General features: G+C 36.7%; 1 protein-coding gene across 1 annotated transcript in view; it reads right to left on the bottom strand.

Moving 5' to 3' along the window:
- Window positions 1-23,686, bottom strand: part of akap13 (A-kinase anchoring protein 13) — a 116,849-nt gene that overhangs the window by 38,331 nt on the left and 54,832 nt on the right. The window contains exons 11-13 of the mRNA XM_059335896.1: window positions 16,947-17,032; window positions 4,069-4,126; window positions 2,241-2,344 (exon numbers count right to left, since the gene is read on the bottom strand). Coding sequence (XP_059191879.1) covers window positions 2,241-2,344; window positions 4,069-4,126; window positions 16,947-17,032 — 248 coding nt within the window. The remainder of the gene's footprint in view (window positions 1-2,240; window positions 2,345-4,068; window positions 4,127-16,946; window positions 17,033-23,686) is intronic.

Consider the following 23,686-nt stretch of genomic DNA (forward strand, 5'->3'; position numbering starts at 1 on the left):
AGGAAAATAACACGGATCAGATGGAGTAATAGTGCAAAACATCATAGAACATCACAACACTTGAGATTTCCCAACTACACAAAATACTTTCTACAATGTTAGTTTTAGCTCTCATCCTAAACTACCCTGAGAGGAAGTGATGACCTGAAAAACTTTTTTTTAAATCTCCTTATCCCTGTGAAGACGTTTGGTTTTCATATGACTATGTTATGTAAATATTCTGCAATGTTAAATTTGCATGTGTGACCTAGGGCTGGGCGATATATCCATATATTTTTACATTTGATATGGAATTAGACCATATCGCATATATCGATATAGTTTAATATTTTTTTCTTTCGTTATATATAAATGCTGCCCTGACTAGGGTTTGTCATATTTACTTTTTTTGTAATTTTTGTTATTTTTTTCTCATATAAATATATTTATTTCAGAAAACGATTGGCCTATTTTATTTCATAGGCTATTTTTATTTAAGATTTTTTTTTAATTTAAATGTGCACTTTATGGAGCTTTGAATTTAAAAAAAAGGTACTCCTGTTATACAGTATTTATGTTCACTTAAATAAACAGTTTCAATAAAACTACTTGTGACATGTCATATTTGGCTTTGACTTTGACTGAACATGGTCTCTCACTTTGCGATTAAAATATCGGTATATCGATATTCAGCCTAAATACATCGGGATATGACTTTTGGTCCATATTGCCCAGCCCTAGTGTGACCACAGGTTTATGAGGAAAGTGAGTGGAAACGGCCTCTTCCCAAGTGAGTCACACTCTGAGCAAAGTAAATGCTGCCCAGTAGAGACTTCTTCAAATTGTCTCTGTAATAACATGCACACACGTTTTATAGCTTCCATCAACGTCAGCTGCTTTTCCTCAGATTCCTGCCAAGCTGCAGAGGGGGAAGTGTTTCCTCTCTCTTGTACGAGGAAGTGTTTCCTCTCTGAGTAGTGGTGGTAAGCAGGGGTATTTCTAGGATTTTAGGGGCTTACCCCTAATGAGGGTCATGCCACGATCAAAACTTTTTGATAACCAAGTTCTATTTTGATGCTTTTATAAGCATTCAGAATTTTTTTTAAAGTTCAAAGTAAAACTCTTAATCAATGAAAAATCGAGGTACTGGGACATTCACTGCTACTTTATACTTCTATTTGACTACATCTTAGAGGGATGACATGATGGTTCACGCCAGTTAAATACCTGGAAGTGTTTCCTGTTTTTTTCTACAAGAAAGTTCTATCTATTTATTACCAAGAAGTGTTTCCTTTTTTCCCCCCACTTCTTATCTTTTCTTATCGAGATGCGTTTCCTGTCTGTATATTATCAGCAAATGTTTCTGGTTTGTTTTCTACAGGAAGGTATTTTCTATCTTTTTTATTGCCGGGAAGTGTTTACTGATGTTTTTTTCCCTTCCTTTCTCCCCAGGAGGTGTTTTCTATCTGTTCAATACTGGGAATAGTTTCCTGACATAATAAGAGGTGTTTTCTATCTATTTCATTTCCATTTGTTTTCTAGTGGGGTCTTTTTAAGAATCTTTTTATATTTTGAAGGTGTTTCCCATCTGCTCATTACTGGGAACTATTCACTGTCTGTTCATCAGTGGTGGAAAGTACATTTACTCAAGTATTTTAGTATAATTTTGAGGTACTTGTACTTTACTTGAATATTTACATGTTATGTAACTTTATACTTCTACTCCACTACATTTTGAGGTAAATCTTGTACTTTTTACTCCACTACATTTGGCTGCCAGCTTTAGTAACTCCTCACGTCATTATTTAACATAAAAAACATGATACATTTAAAGTGATTAGACATTTTTTTAAATTAAACCTCATAACAGTGTATTAAGTAATTCAAATGAGCCCTATCTGGACAACAGTACAATGCTGCTTACATAAATGCATCAATAATGACAATCAAACAATATCTGAGTGGGTCCATTCTGCATAAAGAGTACTTTTCCTTTTGATACTTTAAGTACATTTTGATGCTGATACTTTTGTACTTTAACTTCAGTTAGTTTTTAATGCAGGACTTTTATTGGTAGTCGTGTAATTTAACAGAGTGGTATTAGTACTTGTACTTAAGTAAGGGACCTGAATACTTTTTCTTCCACCCGTTTAAAGTTTTTCTTGTATTTTGCTACTGGAAGTGTTCCCTGACTCTTTATTGCCAGGAAGCATTTTCTTTACACATGGATGTGTGTGTGTAAATGTGTGTGTATTTTGTACCTTTTTGAAAACACTGTCATCCAGTTGCGTACTGGCTTTCACACTGTCTCTGTCTCTGTGCAACAAACACACGGACACACACTCCTCTGTATCTGGATGGACGTCTGGAAAGAAAAAGAGGAGGAGAAGAGACAGGGACAGATTGCTGGGTAAGTGAGTGAGGTAATATAACATCTTGTCCTTCAATATGTAGTACCATGTCTGTACAAGCAGCTTATTGCAGCGCGGGTTGCAATCCACTCAGACAGGAAACTGACCTCATATGACCCAAACCACAAAGAAGCAGCCTGTGTGTGTATGTGAGACAGCCAGCGCGCCGACTAATCATACTTTATTTTACATTGTTACTAAGAATCAACCAAACATTACATGAAACCAAATACGTAGATCATCAGCGTCCACATTTTGCATTAAAAGAAGTTGTTAATGTGTCTGTCAAGGTCTGACTATGAGCCATAGTTACATTGTGCCTTATTGATAAATGGTGCCTGATTTTCATTTTATTTTTATTGATTGAACAAGTTTTCTTTAATTTGCACCAATAATAAAAAAAAACATTTTCTTTTCTTAATTTCTATGAATTGTACCATGGCCTTCCGGCTCAGTTCCTGGAGTGGTGGAGGCAAGTTTTTTAAATAGCAGCAGCAGCAGCTGCAACAGTAACTTTGTTTCCATCAAAGTTAAATCAAATTTTGATGTGAAATTTTGAAATGTGGCATTAAATGAAAATGCAAATTAGGGACGTTTCCACCAACTGGTTTTGAGCGAATATACAAAGCTGCATTAACTTACTTTTGTAATAAGATGGCAGTGTAATGTATTGCTGTAGGCTAGTGAAGGGACAACGAAGCTTCGTGAACCATTTGCTTTATTTATGAAGCCCACTTGATGGTGCTCTTTGTTCAACAAACACACTCAATTACCATTGCTAAAGACTTTTTTTTTAAAGCCAAGACTGCCATCTAGTCGGGTCAAAAAATAAAGCAAATGTTTCACAAAGCTTCATTGTCCCTTCACTACTGTAGGCTAATCTGCCAGTAAACAGTGGAAGAGGTTGAGCAAGAGAGAATAAAAATAAGGGAGCAAGAGGTTGCTAGAAAATATGTCTTCAGGAATTAGATTCAATTGGACAACTTATAATTGTTCTTTCATGTCAGCTCGTCTTGACTGACAGAGCGGAAACAGCTGATCAGTCATGAGTTAAATGTTTGCCACGTCAGAATATTTCTGCAAAAATTGTTTCCATCTCCTGTTTAGAGCATGAACAAGTTTTTGAGAGGGAAAAAAAACACCTCAAGCGAGCGTAAAAACTTTTATGCACATTTTCAAATGTTTTTATTATTTTTATTTTGGTGTTTCCATCCAGCTTTTCTCATGTCAATCTTCAAAATGCACATTGAAATTCATTGATTTGTGATTGAAACACAGCTACTGGGTGCCATTATTGGTGTAGCAGGGATCAGTGAGGAGGGAATCATATTTAAAAAGACCATCTTTCTGTGAGAATGGGCTGTGATCGGTGTGTGTGTGTGTGTGTGGCTGATGGGAAATTATTTAATCAGTGGGCTGTCAGCTGGTTACAGCGAGGCATATGACTTCTGTGTCCTGCATGCATGCAAGGCTTCATTTCTGCTTGCAGACACAATCTCAAGTAACATTTGCATTTTGCTTTAGAAGCTCTCTCACCTGTTCTCAACTTCGGCCACACAACATTTCATTCATCCAAGGATTCCCCTCACTTACTGAGACAAGAAGCACTAGTAACAAACATGTATACATGTGTTTCAATGTAGGCCTCTTTTCCTCTCCTAGTGGATTTAAAGTTTACCTGTGCATGTTGTTACTGTGTTGGCTTCAGAGCAGGAAACATCTCTCTCCCTCTGGATCTAAGAGACAAAAAGAAAAGAGAGGAAGACAAGGAAGCGTCATTTCTTCAGTCAATTTCAGGGTAATTTTCTCTTTTGGAGCACGTTGTTTTTAATGTGCACTTTGCAGCACCAGTTCTCTACTGTCCTCCCAGTCCAAACTACCATCAGCTAGTTCTATGCAGAACTCCCCTGTGTACAAGTCAGCGTCACGTGACTTTTAAAATATGATGTCACCCACTAGCTTCACATGTGACTGTCGGAAACACCCACAACAAGCAGTGTGCACTGTGTGTGTGCGTATGTCTCACATGTTCAAGCCACAGTGGGAGCATATCAACGTGTACCACCACACTCACTGATACGAACTCACAGGTCACAAGCAAATAACTGTTCCACCCCAGCAAGCACACACAGCCAGCTCAGTGTAAAGTCAGAGAAACGTAGGTGGGGTTCTCTATAAGACTTCTGTGATTCTGTATCGACTTAGATGCAGATCAGCTTAGTTGCAAAAGAAATGCTTGTGTATGATGTGAATGAAAAGGGCCTAATATGGATCTTTTTGGGTCACCTTTATCAACCATCTGTGGACTTGTTGTGGAGAGATCTACAAAGAGTGCAGCTCAATGTTGCTTTTTAATGTGGTGAGTTAACCAAGTCACCCACAACAAGTGTACCATGAGTCGCTCTAATGCTGACTGCTGCAGCTGACATTGCTCTAGTCGTTGAGTTGATCAGATAAACTTACATATTGTTCTGCATTTATTTCACTGTAAATGTATGTAAGTAAGTAAGTAAGTAAGTACGTAAGTAAGTAAGTACATAAGTAAACAAGTATGCCAGTTAGTATGTACGTAAGTAAATAAGTACGTTAGTAACTAAGTAGGCAAGTAAGTACATAAGTAAGTAAAAAAGTAAGTAACTAAGTACATAAGTAAGTATGTAAGTAAGCAAGCACGCAAGTAACTAAGTATGTAAGTAAATAAGTATGTAAGTAACTAAGTACGCAAGTAAGTACATAAGTTATAATTATATATATATTTGCAGTTTTATTACAATGTCAAAACAACGAAAACAAATTAAAAAAGTAACACTGGACAACCCTTATTTATACTTTAACATTTGCTCACATAAATACACATGGACATTATATATATATATAAACAAAAAATCAAAAGAGATCAAGGACACATACCTACAGAACACTCTGTGCCTACTGTTACATCTTTACACCGGCATATTTGTATTCCAACATATGGATTTAAAACAAAACCCAACAAAAAATCAGCAATGGATCTTAAGGTCCCCCCACTGGTCTGTTGTGCAACTCTTGTAGGCCGAGCCATCAGAGTGACCTCATATTTAGTTGAGTGAACCCAATGAGTCCTTTGTCCCCTCGTCCACTTGCCTCAATGGGTCTGTTGTCTTGCCTGCATGTGGCCGGCTCTGTCTATTAACATTCAGCACAAAAGAGCGACTCTCCAGCGTGTAGGAGACAACAGGCAGCATTTAGCTTCTCATGTCAGACGTCTGTGTGAAGACTTGATGAATTCTCATGTTTATTGTCCGTGTCCTCATTAATATGAGTGTTTCTTCCTCTTTTCTTAATCTCTTCTAAATCTCCTGCAAAATTGTAACTTTACAGTAGATAATGTGTGTATGCTTTTTAATAGAAACACCCCTAAATTCCAAATGGATTTTAGGATATTCTTCTAACAACTGTTCATGTCTGACTTTTGTTAACAAAAGATGGCTTTGAAAACCCAGAGAAAGTAATAGACGACGAAAATGCTACAGAGACACAACTGGGAGACTACACACTGAGCAGAAACAGAAAATCTGTTCCACCTTGTTGATAAAAATGTTTTGGTAAATCCTGAATAGAGCCTTTACTTATTTATTTACTTACTTACTTACTTACTTACTTACTTACTTACCTACTTACTTCCCTACTCACTTACTTTCCTACTTACTTACTTACCTACTTACATACATACATACTTAAATACTTAATATCTTACCTGCCTACTTACCTAGTAATTTACTTACATGTTTAAAGATTTTTTTAGTTATTTTTTTAGTCTGGTCTGTAATCAAGCTTTATTTATTTATCTATCTTATTAGATATTTTTCTTCTACCCCTACTACTTCATATTCTTGTTTCTAGTACTTCATATTTCATACTTACTAACATACTTACTTACATACATACATCGTACTTACATACTTACCTACGTACTTACATACTTACATATATGCATACTTACTTACTTACTTCCCTACTTGCTTACTAACATACTTACCTACTTACTTACATATATGCATACTTACTTACTTACTTCCCTACATACTTACTGACCTACTTACTTACTTCCCTACTTACTTACTTACTTACTTACTTACATACATACTTACCTACTTATCTACTTACTTACCTACTTACTTAGTTATTTACTTACATGTCTAAAGATTTGTTTTTGTTATTTTTTTAGTCTGGTCTGTAATCAAGCTTTATTTATTTATCTATCGTATTAGATATTTTTCTTCTACCCCTACTACTTCATATTCTTGTTTCTAGTACTTCATCTTCTTCTAACACATTTAAGTCACCATTGCTGTGTAGCATCAGCTCTTCAGTGAACTTAAACACATTCCACATTTTCCATTCATTATTGGTGTTATTCAACTTTTCATTCCATTATTATTAATTTCACCCAATCCCACTTTTCAAACTATTCCTACTTCAACTTCTTCTGACACGTTCCAGCCTACATGGCAACGTAGCTTCAGCTATCCAGCATCCCCACCACAACTTGCATTCTCTACTTATTTACTGTATTAGTCGGTTCTGTAATTGTTTTTTTTTTAAATCTGTTAATGTATTTATTGTATTTAATAGTTTAAGTCTGGTCATTCATCCATTCATCTGTCCAATTACTGATTATATTCTTTTACTGCTGAGATTTAAGATAGATCCTCAGTTCTTGTTTTCATTGTCATTTTTACTGTTCTTATTACTACTTTAAATTATGACGTCATGTCATTGCGTTGTGTGTGGACATGGAGGATTTGTATTTGTATGAAAAGTATTACACAAAAAAGTGTGATTGATGGATTGATTTGACTGGTATGTGTAACACGTCTGTAATGTCGAGGCGCTGCATTTTTACAAGCTATGATAATCTGTTCATGGATCACATCTCTTGTCTGCACACAGCCGCCATCTCACCATCACACGATTACTAACAGTGGTGGAGAAAGTATTCAGATACCTTACTTAAGTAAAAGTATTAATACCACACTGTGAAATTACTCCACTACAAGTAAAAGTCCTACATTCAAAACTTACTGAAGTAAAAGTACAAAAGCATCAGCATCAGAATTTACTTAAAGTATCGAAAGTTAAAGCATTCATTATGCAGAATTGACCCACTCAAATTGTTTTATATATTATCAATATATTATTTGATTATTTGTATTGATGTATTTATTTAATTTTGTAAAGATAGGGCTCATTTTAACTACTTAATATACTGTTATGGCGTTTCATTTAAAAAAGGTCTAATCACTTTTAATTGATTTTATGTTAAATCTCAATCTGGAAAGGAAATAAAGCTGTCAGCTAAATGTAATGGAGTAAAAAGTCTAATATCTGCCTCTAAATGTAGTGGAGTAGAAGTATAAAGTTACATACAATGGAATTACTCAAGAAAAGTACAATTACCTCAAAATTGTACTGTACTTGAGCAAATGTAATTAGTTACATTCCATCACTGAAATGGTGAGGAATGTTGATTCATCCATCACACAAACAACTACACACACCCTGACACCACACACACACACACACACACACACACACACACACACACACACACACACAGGAAGCTCTGTCTCACATACTTGCACAGGTGCTAAGCGTGTGCTAATTTTAATCTACTGTTTTATAGCCCTGTATGGAGTATATGAGATGAATGATTAAAGTGAGTGAAATTTAACTTAACATATAGTGAGTATGTCAATGTCAAGTATATAAAAGTTAATTTATATACACATTAAATAAAGTCAACCCTGTCTGACACCTCTTCTCTGGCTGAAGAATTCAGGCCGTTTGTCTCCAATTTGAACAACTCACCTATTTTTCAAGTACATTAACTTAACCATATCACACAGTCTGGCCCCTCTACCTCAGTGAACAAGTCAGTAATAGAGAAATAGAGCCCTTTATGTCAAAAAGAGACTGAAAAACTGCTTCCACCCAGAGGCTGTCAGACTTTTGAACTGCGCCGCCACCCGTGGTCTGAACATTGCACCAGCGCCCATACTTCCCCTTACAACACACTAACACTGCACTTTAATCATGTCATCCTGTCACTTTACCAGCTGCTGCTACACTATGTTTTGCTGCACTCTTGCATTTTGCTATGTTTACACCTGCTGCTGCCGTACGCTATGCAAATCTTGTCTTATTTTAGTTTTTATTTATTTAGGTACTGGCATGTATATATATTTTTTTAATCTCAGTATTTAATCTCAGTAATGTTAACCGAGACCTGGGAAACTACACTTTGTTCTTCCATGCTGTGGTTTGAATGACAATAAAACTTTCTGTGTCTGAGTCAAAATCTTTGTTTAAGTGAAGAAAACAAGCGAATATCACCATATACTGTTTTCAGTAAGTGCTTGTTAATCAAAGTGTGGAGGGTGAAGTGAAGTGTTTTGATTTTCATATCTGTGTCTGATGAACTCTCCAAGCAGAAAGTACAGACAAACTATTTATAGATATTACAAACAACATTTATTTTTATTGCTCTCGAACGTCTGCTCAGTCACATTGTGTGACCTACATCCAATGAGGATGTCCCGCCATCTCCATGGCAACAATTTACTTGATGCATGATGAAAAGTTAAGTTCCAAAAGTCAGGAAATACAGCACTGTGCAAAAGTCTTAGACAGGTGTGAAAAATGGAGAGACGAATTGATGCTGGTTTGAAGGCAAAGGGTGGTCACTCACTCTGCATTTTGTAAATTGATAAAAAACAAACTATAAACATTTCTATTTTTGAAAGGATTCTTGTTTTACAGCATTTTTTTTAAACCTGCCTAAATCTTTTGCACAGTACTGTATATCTCCAAAAATATAGAATCAAAATGAAAAATACCAGGAATGAGAATTTGTTTTTTGTTTGTTTTCCAGTACAGTACTAGTGTTCATCATCTCCTCTATCCATTCACACACAGGTATCTGTGTCGGCACACTTCATCTTTCATTTGCTTTTATGTAAACACTACCACTGACAATGACATGGAAAGTGAGGACATTAAATGCTCTGCTTAAAGCCTGTATATAGATGCCCTGCACTGCAGCTGACGTCACAAACACTTCTTTGGTGCTGGTTGCCGCTTTATTGGGTACTGCCTTTCAAACTTAAAAATGCTTTTGATATGTTCAGCAGTGGGCTGTGATAACATGAAAGGAGACTAACTAAAGAGGAAAACAGGCATCTGGAATGGTTAGCAGCAATAAATATTGGATGCTGACCGAAAATAGTTGCCTGTGTAGCTCACATTTTGTCCACTGTGAGTTCCAACAGAATATAATGTCATTGTGTTGGAAAACAACTCTTGTTAGCTTGCTCGTTAGCCTGTGGGCTAATCATATATCAGTAAATATCATGTTAATGTTAACTGAATTGGCTAAATATCTTGTTGCTTTTTTCCATCAATGTAAGTAAGTAAGTAAGTAAGTAAGTACGTAAGTAAGTAAGTAAGTAAGAAAGTAAGTAGATAAGTAAGTAATTAAGTAAGTAAGTAGCTACAATCTACAATGTCATTTAGCAGACGGTTTCATCCAAAGTGACGTACATTTGAGAGATCATACAACTCAAGCAAGGATGAAGTCAAGAAACAACACAAGAATAAGCAAGACTAAGTGGCATATATTAAGTTGAGTCCTGTTAGAACGTAAGTGCTTTAGGACGTAAGTGTTTTTGGGACGCAAGAGCAGGTTTTTTTTGTGTGTGTGTGTGTGCTGTGTGTTGATTATGTATGTAGGTGATCAGTAAAGAGCTGGGTCTTCAACACATCGTATAGCGTTTGGAAGGTTGTTCCACCATAGGGCTAAGTAAGTAAGTAAGTAAGTAAGAAGGTAAGTAGGTAAGTAAGTAAGGAGACAATAAAGCAACCAGTAAATCCTGGTTCATTGGACGTGTCTTTTCATAGCAATACTTTCAAATTATGCTAACTGCTACTAACAGCTAATCCATACAGAGTGAGATAGCAGTTGTTGGCTAGTTTATTAGCAGTATCCCGATGTACATCTCACACAGGCTTTCAAATTTTCTCCGGTGTATGGAGAGAGGTGATGTAGCAGATAGATGTAGATTTCCTGAAATGAAAAGTCTGGCAACACCTCCGACGATGTCAGTGCCGGAAAAGCTCAAAAGAGATTCCATAAGGATCACATCCAATTACTGATATTTTCTCTGCATACCTTTTCTGTTCTTTGCTATCTAGATGTGACATGAGTGACATTGGTAATGAAGAGAGCTAGCATTAACTTTGTGTTGTGAATATGAGCCTGGCTACGTTTGGTACCCAATATTGCTGCAACAAGGACAGACAGCAAAAGTCATGTGACTGCAAGGCATCTTATAGGTGATGACAGCTGAACAAAGTGTCCAAAGGGTAAATTGATGCTTCCATATTGGTTACAGTGTCATATATGACATGTGAGCCTGCAGACTAAATGCCCAATAAATCATGAATTCAAAAGGAGCAGCCATTGAAAACCATTCAATGAGAAAAATGTACTTTCAAATGAACAATACTTTACAACTGTTATATGGTGCGGTTTAGAGCATGTTTTCTTATAAACATCGTTTGTGAAGTCATACACACATACACAAACACAAACACCCACACCCTCCTACCTTAATCAGCACCACATCCACAGTCCTCTCTCCTTTGGCACAGAAGCTGTACCTCCGCTTGTGTCTCTCATACATGCTGATAAATCCACCCTGTCTTCAGCTGACGGTCCATGTGTTAATACACAAACTGTGTATGAACCATTTCACACGTTAAATCCTCAACTATCAAACCTCTCTCTGCTGTTTCTGCCTCCTCCCTTCGTTGCAAATGAGTGAGAAAAACAAATAAGGTATATTTAAGAACGGCTGAGGGTGGAGTTCCCAGGGAAAAAAAAGATCCAACTGGCAGTTTCCAGCGCTGCAAGCTGCTGATTTTCTTGACACCATAAGAGAAAAACCAAGATCAAATGTAACTACACATTTTTGTAACGCTAATTAGCTACAAAAGAAGACGGAAATGTACCAAATCAACACTTAAATTCACTTTAACTCTGGTGTCATAGATTCCCAAGTGAAAACTTTAGAGAAAAAGAAGTCCTGCATGTCTTCGGTCTGGTGTGATTCAGTAAAGTCTACGTAGCTGCTGTTCCTGCTCTCTGCAGTTTGGGGTGGAAAATGAGGCTCTCTGCCCACATCTGTTCAGCGGCCCCTCCCTCCTTCCCACTCTCTCTTCCTTTTTTCCTTCAGGCCCTCCATTCCTCTCTCTCCCTCTCTCTCTCTCTCTCTCAATCTCTCTCTCTCTCACACACACACACACACCCATCACATCTGTCCTTCACAAACTCTGTCTCATCCATTTGCTACCTCTCTGCTGCTCCCTCACAGCCCAGGAACAATAGAGCTCTATGTGATAAGTGCCTGTGCACTCTGACAGACAGGGACTACTTTTTAAATGCTGGAAGACAAAAAAAGGAGTGAGTGAGGGAGTGTGCTGCTGTACGAGATGAAACGTTGCTCAGCTGCTGTGTTTGTGCATGATCAAAGCAAAGTCAGCCCTCATATCATCTGCAAGTTAACACATGAGTGATGGTGGTGGTGATGCAACCTGCAGACATGTGAGAAAAGCCTGAACATTGGCCTTAAACTGGGCTGCACTTTGCCTTTAACTTACTGTCAGTGTCACATGTATTTATATGAGAGTTTCTTACATGCAAATGTGTGTTTTAGGACAGAATAACACCAATAAAAGGTAGTCATGTGTGTCTGTATGTCTATAAAGATGTGTGTGATTGCAGTGTGAGTGTCAGTGTGAAGGGCATTAGCCCATGAGACATTCTCAGACTGAGAACATTATCATCCCTATGGCCGTTCTCACTTTAGGATGAATGGTTTTTGACATAGAAACAGAGCACAATTAAGCCCCGCCCCAACCAGAGAGGATAAACAATCCATCTCTCTCCACTGACTTTGTATAGAAAGAACGAGCCTCCTAGACAATTCCCTCTGTTATCAACAGAAAATGTCTAAAAGATGCTGTGTGGTGAAAAGCACTAACAACAGGGTGAAGCTTAGCCCATAGCTAACTTTTTACAAGCTGATGAACCGAAAAACTGAACTTTTAAGAGGAAAAAAGTGGATACAGACATATACAAATGTGAGACATCAGCAATTGAAGGGGAAGATAAACTCAGTATATCTAACATATGAAGTGCATTTTGGCACTAAGGGGGCATCACAACTGAGCTGTTTGGTCTGCTTAAATCGAGCCGTTTTCTCTGATAGCCTGTTTGGTTTTTGCTGGTGTGAATGCTCAAACGAACTCTGGTGTGGACCAAGGAACCGAAATCTAGTCTGCAAAAAAATGGGACAAGAGCAGGCTTGAAAGATGTGTCATGGACAGACTAATGATGGCGTGAAGGCCCTTATTGAAATATGGTTGATCACAGGACTCACACACAAAAAAAGGCTTAAAATTATTTAGCGACAGAATGGTGGTTAAAGGATTCAATCGCACAGTGGATCAACGCCACATGAAAGTTTAAAAAAATATGCCAACAATACATTAAAGTACTTGCTTTTAAAAGTGGCAGCTATTTTTCTTCACATATTCTGTCCAACAGACGAAGGTCAGTGTCAACAGCATGACATTTGTTTGCTTGGTACGCTTGATAAAGCACAGTGTGTAAGCAAACCAAACCAAATTAAAAACTTGTAAGAGCAACCTCAGTAGTATATCCAAAGTCAGTTTTAGGCTAATTACTTTTCTGCAGATAAAGCTAAAGCATTTGACACTGTGAAACTCATGTTGTAGTAGAAAGTGGAACATTCAGAAAATTATGCAGTGTTAAGTGCTTTTGTTTAGCATGCTAACATAAAGCTAATATTAGCTTGATAACATATAGCTAACATTATCTTGGGAACATTCATGGAAACAATTATTAGACCACGCTTTTTTTCTTCAATTTATTGTTCATTTCAATGTCTGGTACAACTAAAGGTAAATTTGTTTGGATTAATATAATGATAATAAAAAATACCTCAAAATAGTTTCATTTAAGAGCTGATATCCATGGTTTTCTTGATAATAACCAAAATCATTATCAAGGAAACCATGGAAAATGGCTAGATAACAGCTTTTAAATGAAACTCTTATTAACTATTTTTGTTGTTATCATTATATTTGTCCAAACAAATGTACCTTTAGTCGTACCAGGCGTTAAAACTAACAATAAATTGAAGAAAACAAGGGTGGTTTAATATTTTTTTCCATGACTGTAGTTAACATTAGCTTGGTTACATATAGCTAACATTAGCTGGCTAACATATAGCTAACATTAGCCGGCTAACATATAGCTAACGTTAGCTTGGTAACATATAGCTAACATAAGCTTGATAACATAAAGCTAACGTTAGCTTGGTTACAAATAGCTAACATTAGCTTGCTAACAGCCAACTTGTCCTTTCTGGTAGACAGAGTGCTAAAATAATCATACGATATGTTTAAATCTAATACTTTTAGCTAGAAACTGGCATTTTGTTAACATCTAAGCAGCACATGGTTGTGTATTGTGTCACTGATTGGGAGTGGTCTTCTGAGTATGACACGTGGCGCTATGTCTCTATGGGATTAAACCTGTTTGTTGATATTTTGGACCAGCTCCTGTTGGTACCATGTACCATCAGCAAGTACTGGATGACTGTGATACTGGTTAACATAAAGCTGTCAGAACATTAGACAGCTCTGTCTCTCACTACTACAGTCAAAATGAGACTGATCATTTGTGGACATACACAAAATCTGAGTGTATAGCAACAGGTTTATAGATCGTGTTAGTTTGAATTGACAGATTTTCTTTGAACTACACCTGCTGTTGTCAACTGCTGCTGCTGCAGGTGTGAAAGAGACGGAGCTCCACAGCTGCTTGTGGTTTCATCATAAAATTAGGACATGTTGGTCTGTTAGCAACATGACAACACACTAAACCTGTCATTTAACATTTAACATGGAACACTGTGTGTGTGTGTGTGTGTGTGTGTGTGTGCGTGTGCGTGTGCGTGTGCGGTTGCTGCTCGTTCTTGGTAAATCTAAAGTATAAATGTTGTTACTCACTAACTGGAACAGAGATCTGACTTACAGCCAACAAGTCTGTAACCAATCAGCAGCACACAAACACAGCAAACGCCATGGTAACAGCTGTACAGCATCCAGCTGTGATGCAGAAAGACAGACAGACGGAGGTATGGAGGTACTTATACCCGATTCGACCACAAGGGAGCAGCAAAGGACCAACAGTCACACACACAAACACAACAACACAGACAGCAGAGTTCTTCACATTTCAGTCTCGATGATGGGACACTAGAACTGCTGTCATAGCATATTCCTTAAGCCCCATCCGGTAAATGTGAAGCTTATTGACAGTCATCTGGATCATAGCAAGCTACTACAAAGCAGGGGGTAACTTCAGGGGTAATCTGGGTTTTCTGTCCTAGCACTTATATTGAGCACCTTACCTTTTCAAGATAAGAGACCAACACAGTCAACAGCTCCCACTACTAACCAATCAGATCCCTTAAAAATGAATAATACAGATTCTGGTCGGCTCTGTGTCGGCTTCTTGAGTCTTATGTTTCCATGCAGACTGTCTGTGTGTTCATTGTGTTTTTTTTATCATCCTAAAGCAGAGACTGACTGAAACACTTAAGACTTGGGCTGGTTGTACTTATGACATATGAAAGTAAGCCTATTTACCACTTTGAATTTTGTGTTTTTATATATTTTTTTATTTGCTTCCTCTGGGTTGCAACAAACACAACATTTTAATTGAATTTATCAGATTACATAAATGTAATGATCATCTACTCTTGCCCTATGGAGCAGTGATATCATAATATAGACAAGATGGATTGTTCACACTGGATAATGCTCCCATGAACATATATTACATTTAATTATCACATAGTGACATCATGAGCATCAAGCCTATTTGTTGAGACTTTTTGTTTCCATGTTTTACATGCTCTTCTGTCCAACATCTTAATGGATCACACTCCACATGATTAGTTTAGTTTGAACAAAACATGCCTGAATTTGTTCAGGCACATTTGCAGAAGATAAATATATACAAGATATAACATATTCTATGCTATGATTTTGAAAATCAATAATTGTTGATTTTAAAGTTGTTCAAATGACAAATGTCAGATAAAATGCCACATGTTCTGGCTGCGTTGGTCTTATAATTGAGATGTGATTTGTGTAATTACTTTATTACATTTATTTTACACTGTGGAAATGTTGTAATGCTTGTTCTTTAAATTCATGCAGCACTTCCTGAGTTTGTAAATGGCTATGTGGCATTTATGTTTATGTTTTTGAGTATTCTCTTACTTTCCTTCCCCCTTTCTGGCTCTGACCTTACATCATGCAGCTCACCCAAAACAAGACACCTCCCACACACACATAAACACACACACCCACAATATGCCCAGGCTTTGAGGTTCCCATATCTCCTACTGTGACCTGCTGCTCCAGGAGACCAACTACTGCGTCATTCGGAGACATTGGAAAATGATTTATATGACTTCAGAGATGACCTAAGCCCGGTCTAGTCTGGGCTAACCTCAAAAAGCTTGTGGAGCAGTGAGGAGGTGTGCGTACGAAGGAGTGTGCAGGCAGAATCATAGGAGCTGATAGTTTCTGATATTTAAAAGATCCAGTGTGTAGAATCCAGTTGCATTTAGTGGTAAGGTTGCAGATTGCAACAGACTGAATAGCCCTCCTCTCACCCTTCCTTACCAAGAGAACCTGCAGCATGTTACCTTTAGGTAATGTAACATAGGGGTGGGCGATATGGGCAAAAAAAAAAAAAAACTTGATTAATTTTTTTTATTTTCAGATAACGATAATCTGACGATATCCTTTAAAATGTGATTTCTTTACCAAAAAAAGGTGTTAATATTCTTCTTGCTTAGCAGGACATCTATGGATGGACACAATGGTTCAGAACAACAGCACTTGTTTATTTTCTTTAAAGTTAAGCATTCAAGAGTCCCAGTTAAACTTCAATGTAGAGACATTAAATAATAGTAAATATTCTGGCCAATGAGGACTGTCATGCACCTCTCCTCTACCGTCTATGCGCCTTTTGTTTGTTTTCTCCCTGAGATATTATAAATACTCGATCATGTAAAATTGCACTTCATCAAAACAACGTTAACGATATAATCGTAGACGATATATATCGCCCACCTCTAATGTAACAATGCAAATTAAGACATGAAATGTTTCATTCTGTGTGTAATGGATCTATACAATGTGTTATTTCCACTTTATGAATTGAATTATTGACATAAATAAACTTTTCTACAATATTCTAATTTATTGAGATGCACCTGTAGACAGTGGGCTTGTGTTGCATGCTGCACATGAACGTGTTGTTGTTGTAAGTGTCTCTGGTCATACCCCATGAAAAAAAACTCACAGCAAAAGAAAACATTTCATCTCTAGCTTTCAGTATGAACTCACCTGCAGAGTGTGTGTGCAGTCCGAGTCTCTCCTGGTCTGTTGAAACTCTTCTTCTTCTCCTGCTGCTGCTGCTGCTGCTGCTGCTGCTGTAGAGAACAGAAAACACAGGTTCATCATTACAGGACATCATGCAAATCCAAAATGCATGTGTGAAATATCTAGTTTTTGCCTCTTTGTCTGAGGATATTGGCAGACTTTTTAAAAAAAAGCTGGTCCTTTCCCCTACAGCCCAGCTGGAGCTACACACTAACACTGACATGTTAGTGTGTGTGCTGGATAAAATACATCAACAGGGCTGTGGGAGGAGAAAATGGGCCTGTGTGGTCATATTGAGAGAGAAACCAGCAGTTAGAAAATAGCTGAAAGAACACAGCAAATGTCGTTAAAGATGGTTTGAATGAGCTCAGAGTTATATTAAGTTCAAAAGTTGAGTTAAATTTGAAAGATTTAATAGGAATAAAATCCTTGATTGGCACTATTTCTAATCCTGTGGTTTGGCTCAGTTAATCAATACTCAATATCATTCAGACAGCTAAAGTTCAATGAGTCAATAGACTTACAGCCTGGACCTCTCTCTTCCATCCTTTTTACAGTGATGCCCTATAATCACCTCATGGTTATATAACATTGTGTTATAGATCCTCAGCTTGCTGCAGCATCAACATCCAATGACAATCTTCAATAAATACATATGAGCCAACACAAAATGCCATTTGATTGCACCAAAATCTAAATGTGAAACAAGTTGTACGATTTGCACGGACTAAAACAGTGAGATGTGTCAGCCCTCTTCAGACACTTTTCATGTAAAGTGAAGCTGGGGAATTTTGGGGATATTCAAATTTTTTTTTTAAAGATGAAATTTCAACAGATTTATTCGTAGATGGAATTTTATCAAGTTTTAATTATTTTATTGAAAAATCAATTATTTCATTGAACAACAAAAACCTGAATGTTGAGTTAAATATAACTAACCCCCCCCCAAAATGAAAAGAGCCCCTCTCCCTCCAAAAAAGTCCCATGTGATGGAGGAATGCACAGTGCATGTAGGGGGAGTGGCCTTAGCAGCCCTACAGTAAGAAGTGTACTATGTGCATGTGATTGAGGAATAGCTGAGATACAGTCATAGAAAAAATTATTAGACCACCCTTGTTTTCTTCAATTTCTTGTTCATTTAATGCCTGATACAACTACATGTAAGAGTAAAGTAAAGAGTTTAATTTAAGAGCTGATATCTAGCCATTTTCCATGGTTTTCGTGATAACAACCAAAATCATTATCAAGAACACCATGGAAAATGGCTACATATCAGCTCTTAAATTAAACTCTTATGAGCTATTGTTGTTGTTATTATTATATTTGTCCAAATAAAAGTAACTTTAGTTGTACCAGGCATTAAAATGAACAAGAAACTGAAGAAAAAGGGTCTAATATTGTATATATATTATTGACTGTATAATAACAAGTTATTCAAGTGTACTTGCATGAAATCTGGTTGTTTTAGTCAAGATTATGCTTAAAAAGTATTTTCCCTGTTATAAGGGAAACCTTAAATTTTGTAAATTTCCCGTTTATTCCTGATTATTCCCATAAATTCCCATGGAAAGTTTGCAACTTTAAAAAATCCTGAATTTTGCAACCCTAATCACAACACACAACAGGACTGTCATTAAGCTTATTACTTATCATTAATACTAATGAAGAGTTGAATCTCCTGCTATCATGGTTTGTGGAGCTGCTATAAGGCTGCAAAAAGACCTGCGATTATTAAGACTTACAGAGACAAAACATCCAACACATGGTGACTGATTCTACCAACACACATGGACTTATTTAGTCCTGACAGCTAAAAAAGAGAACATAGATAAAATTAACATTTGTTTTTGTTTTCTTAACAATAGTGATGTCAGTTTGTTTTGTTCAGAGCTATAAAATATTAAATCACCCATCTTGGCCTTTTCTTATCCTCAGGTGTGTTCAAACTATATGTTATGAACGTCTTTTAAGCAGTGCAAAGAAGTGAAATCTTAGCTTATAGTATCCAGATGAGCTCTGAAATAGGCCATATTGTGGATCTCTTATTTAATGACACCAGATGAGTCAGGGATTTCAATATCATGAAGATCCTGTTAGGGTGTTTCCTCCTCTCTTGCGGAGTCAGTAATGTAATTAGACATTACATTCATGCAAAGCTGCCACTCTGGCTGCCTGTTTTAGATCATCTGTGGTAACTGGAAATTCTGCTTACTTTTCAGCTTTGACTTCACGCAGGGTTTACATTAATTTAGTTGATTTTTGGTCAATCTGTGAGGCAGCTATTCGTTTTTCAGGATTCTCTTTGTTTCTTTAGGTCTGTGATGTGATCTTTTCTGTCCTAGCATTTCTTTTGTCATCTTCACTAGCACCCACACAAAACCTGCTCTGATAATGTATCAACCACTGTGAGAGCATGGAGATTTGTTTCTGTCCATCAGCCGTGTCAGCAGCCCTGTTGGCTGTAGGCTGTGTGGCAAAAAATTATCTCCAAGTGTTTTGAAAAACCTATAGAATAGAGCCAGATCGATATGTCAGTCAATAGCTTGGGGTAATGTTGAAATGGTGTTGTGTAGCTATTTATTTAGTTTTATTTATTTTATTTATTCTATATTGAAATGGTCAGGCATTGACTGATACTTAACATAGATTACTAATATTCATTTATGTGTTTATTTCATTTAATCTTTATTTTTTCAGTGTGTATTTCTATAATTGTTTAAAAAGTGTATTACATTGTAAGTATCATGTATAATATAGTATAATAATGTTAAATTTTCTTTAATAGCCTATGATTGTGAACCTTTGTAAGTTGCACCAGTGTTAACCTTCATTGGCAAATGTAATTTTTATTCATCAGTGGGTGCAGACAAAAATTAAGTCTGCAACTAATCACAGCAACAAGTCTGAGCATTAGACACATTAGATACAGTATAGGGCTGGGCGATATGGCCAAAATCTTCTATCTCAATATAAGTCATTTCATATCTCAATAACTATATATATTCTGATATACCATGTTTTGTGGTTATTTGGTTAAATCATTTTCAATATGAAATAATAAAGTCTATTTTTGTATGCTCCAAACTTAGTGTTAGCATAGCAGCACATCTATGGTTTGCTTCAGCTTTGACCCACCTTAGTGCTTGTTATCAAATAAAACAGTGTAATGTTGTATCACAATATCTCTGAATCTCAATATTTATTTGCATCATGATATAATGCAAATGAAAGACAATAAATTATTATATTGAAGTATTGCCCAGCCCTACAGTAGCTGTATGGAAAGTTCACTCTAATACTAAGTTAGCGAGTTAGCTAACCACTAGTAGTTGTGCCACTAGTGGTACAGCAGCTTGTGCTGATCCCTGGAGAGGTTACGTCTAAATTTATATTGTTGATTAGTCAGACTGGCTACACTAGACTAACAATAAATTGGGACATGGATGCTGTCACGGTCCCATCTCAGCACTACTGTCCACTCCACCTTTCCAAAGTCTTGGCTGTGGCGAGTAACTTACCCAGTGCTGAACAAAAAAACTTTAGAGGAAACACTGACATGTTAAATATATTAACTGTGTGCCATATTGCAGCACAGTAACCCATTAGAGACCTTATTCGTTGATATATTTAAATATCGATCCAGCCCACTGGGATACTGTGCTTCCATGACAACTGACTCGTGCCAACAACCAAGCTAATGTGTGCAATATTATGTTACAGCAACATTAGACATGCTCAATAAGTGATTTTTAATGTGATTGTTGTGACCGCAGATGACAGCTCTGGGTTTCTCCTGCAAATCAATTTTGCACATAACATTAAAAACAGTAGCTGTAAGCAAGTTAGCCAACTAGCACGCCCTGCTAGCAGTCCCCTCCACCTCAATTTCTGCAGCTAGAAGAAGTGAGTCACTGCTCAATGCAACAAGATCCCAGTGACATGGAAACTGGGGCTTACTGCCATAATGTGAATGCAGATACTTCAACAGTACAGCTTCGACTTCTAAGGTGGATTTAATTCTCAATGGCCATTTTTTTTTCTTTTATCATAAAAAGGCATTAATGCTAGAAATGTATATTTACATGTAAACCATATTCCTGTCTCAGAGGTTTAAGCCTGTGGTGTTTGGAAATCTTATATCCAAGCTGTCGCACATCGAAATTTACCTTCAGGCCTGCCATCATAAAGCCTGAAACTCCTTGAGATTACATTTTTGTACTTATGCTATAGTAGTAGGGTACATTTAAGTTTAGTACATATGGTACATTAGTATGGGACATTTAAGTTTACTACATATGGTATATTAAAGTTAAGTGCATATGGTACAGTAGTAGGGTCCTTTAAAGTTTAGTAAATATGGTATATTCAAGTTTAGTACATATGGTATATTCAAGTTTAGTACATATGGTACAGTGGTATGGTATGTTTAAAGTTTAGTACATATGGGATATTAAAGTTAAGTACATATGGGATATTAAAGTGTATTACATACAGTATATTAAAGTTTAGTACATATGGTATATTTAAGTTTAGTACATATGGTACAGTAGAATGGGACATTAACATTTATTACATACAGTATATTAAAGTTTAGTACATACAGTATATTAAAGTTTAATACATATGGTATATTAAAGTTAAGTACATATTGGATATTAAAGTTTAGTACATATGGTACAGTAGTAGGGTATATTTAAGTTTAGTACATATGGTACAGTAGAATGGGACATTAACATTTATTACATACAGTATATTAAAGTTTAGTACATATGGTATATTAAAGTTAAGTACATATGGGATATTAAAGTTTATTACATACAGTATATTAAAGTTTAGTACATATGGTATATTAAAGTTAAGTACATATGGGATATTAAAGTTTAGTACATATGGTACAGTAGTAGGGTACATTTAAGTTTAGTACATATGGTATAGTAGTATGGGACATTAAAGTTTACTACATACGGTATATTAAAGTTAAGTGCATATGGTACAGTAATAGGGTCCTTTAAAGTTAAGTACATATACTACTTTAAAGTTTAGTACACATGGTATTTAAACATTTGGTGCATATGGTATATTAAAGTTTAGTAAATATGGTACAGTAGTATGGTATATTAAAGTTTAATATGGTACAGTAGTAGGATACATTCAAGTTTAATAAGAAACTGTCATGTGAACATATTTGGGTGAAACGTAATATTTGATTTTTCCTTTCCAAAGAAGTTTGATCAATCTCTAGTTTGTTTTCAACCTTTCTGACTGCTCCGTATGTCCACCTGTCAAACTTCTTGTCAGTGATGCCACCATACTAGCAACTAACAGAAGGATCCTGCAAGGTTCCTCTGCTAAAAAACACAACTTCTACCTACATAGCACCCTTTCCTATTCTTAGCACTAACTGACGTCTCAATGTTGCAGTGTGTCTGTGGAGGGGAAGGACCACAAGCTCATTAAGAATGACAAATCTACCATCTTTGCCAACTATGAACACAGGCTCAGGTTAGACTCAACCACTGAACCTCTGCAGCAGCACCCACCCACACACATGCAGTGGGTAAAAGAAACTGCGTATCCATTTCCTTTTTTTCACTTTTTAGTTTTACAGCATACTCTACAGCCACATGTCCTGAATAACATTAAGCAACACACCCATACACACACTTTATGCATGCATCCATGTAAACACGTGTAGACTGCACACACTCATACATAACAGCATGTCTACGCACTGACACATGCAATACACATACACGTAGCACAACCATTTCTCAGCCCACCTCTAGTTTCACTCTCCACTGTTAAGTCTTGATGACATCATCAGGTTGCCTGGATACCGTGCCCCATACAAACAGTGGCGCCGGACCAACAGCCGTCTCACACATACAGTCCCTGCCCTGTTACTGACATTATTCTGCTGTTCTAAACCCATCTGCTACTGTTAAAGATGGAGGGCCAAATACAAGGCTCACTAAATTAATCCCACGGAGCCCTGGTACAAGTTAAAAATCATGCATGGATCTGGAAACGACCTTCTCAAGATAGTTAAGTGTAGGACCATTATTTTTATAGCAACATGGTGATTTCAATTTGTGCCAATTTCAAGTCACAAGAGCAGCAATCGAAAGCGGAACTTACATGATTAATGTCTGAACAAGCTGTGAGGTGAAAGTCAGTCAACACTGACATGACAACTACTAACTACAACTACAGCACTGACAAATGTAGTCAGCTGCAGCCTGACTAATGTGTTGGCCAAACACAAACTCTAGGGTGTTTTCTGGTCACCGTCACAGAATGTGGGTTATTTCTGCTGTTTGAAAAGAAAGAATGAACAATGTATATTTGTTGTTCAAAAAGAGCGAGTGGGTCATTCTCTAGATGAACAATGGGGCTGATCATATCACGTTTTTCATAGTTAGCAGCTGGCTCAGTAGTGGCTGAGTGAATGACAAACAGCTGAGTAAACTATTGAGCGTGTCTTAGCTTCAGCAGCTAGAGTGCAGCAGTCTGCCATAATTGATTCCAAAAAAGTTGGGACGCTGTGGAAAATGTAAATCAAAACAGAAAGCATCAAATTCAGAATTCAGGGAGTATATAGAAAATAAAAAGTTTATCAGTCTTAAAATAAAATATGTCTTTTTAAAGTTTTCAATTGAAGATGTCAGAAATTATTCTGTTTTATTAACATTTTGGACAAGGTC

The sequence above is a fragment of the Centropristis striata genome, chromosome 6 (assembly GCF_030273125.1).
Source record: "Centropristis striata isolate RG_2023a ecotype Rhode Island chromosome 6, C.striata_1.0, whole genome shotgun sequence".
In the NCBI taxonomy this organism is placed as follows: Eukaryota; Metazoa; Chordata; class Actinopteri; order Perciformes; family Serranidae; genus Centropristis; species Centropristis striata.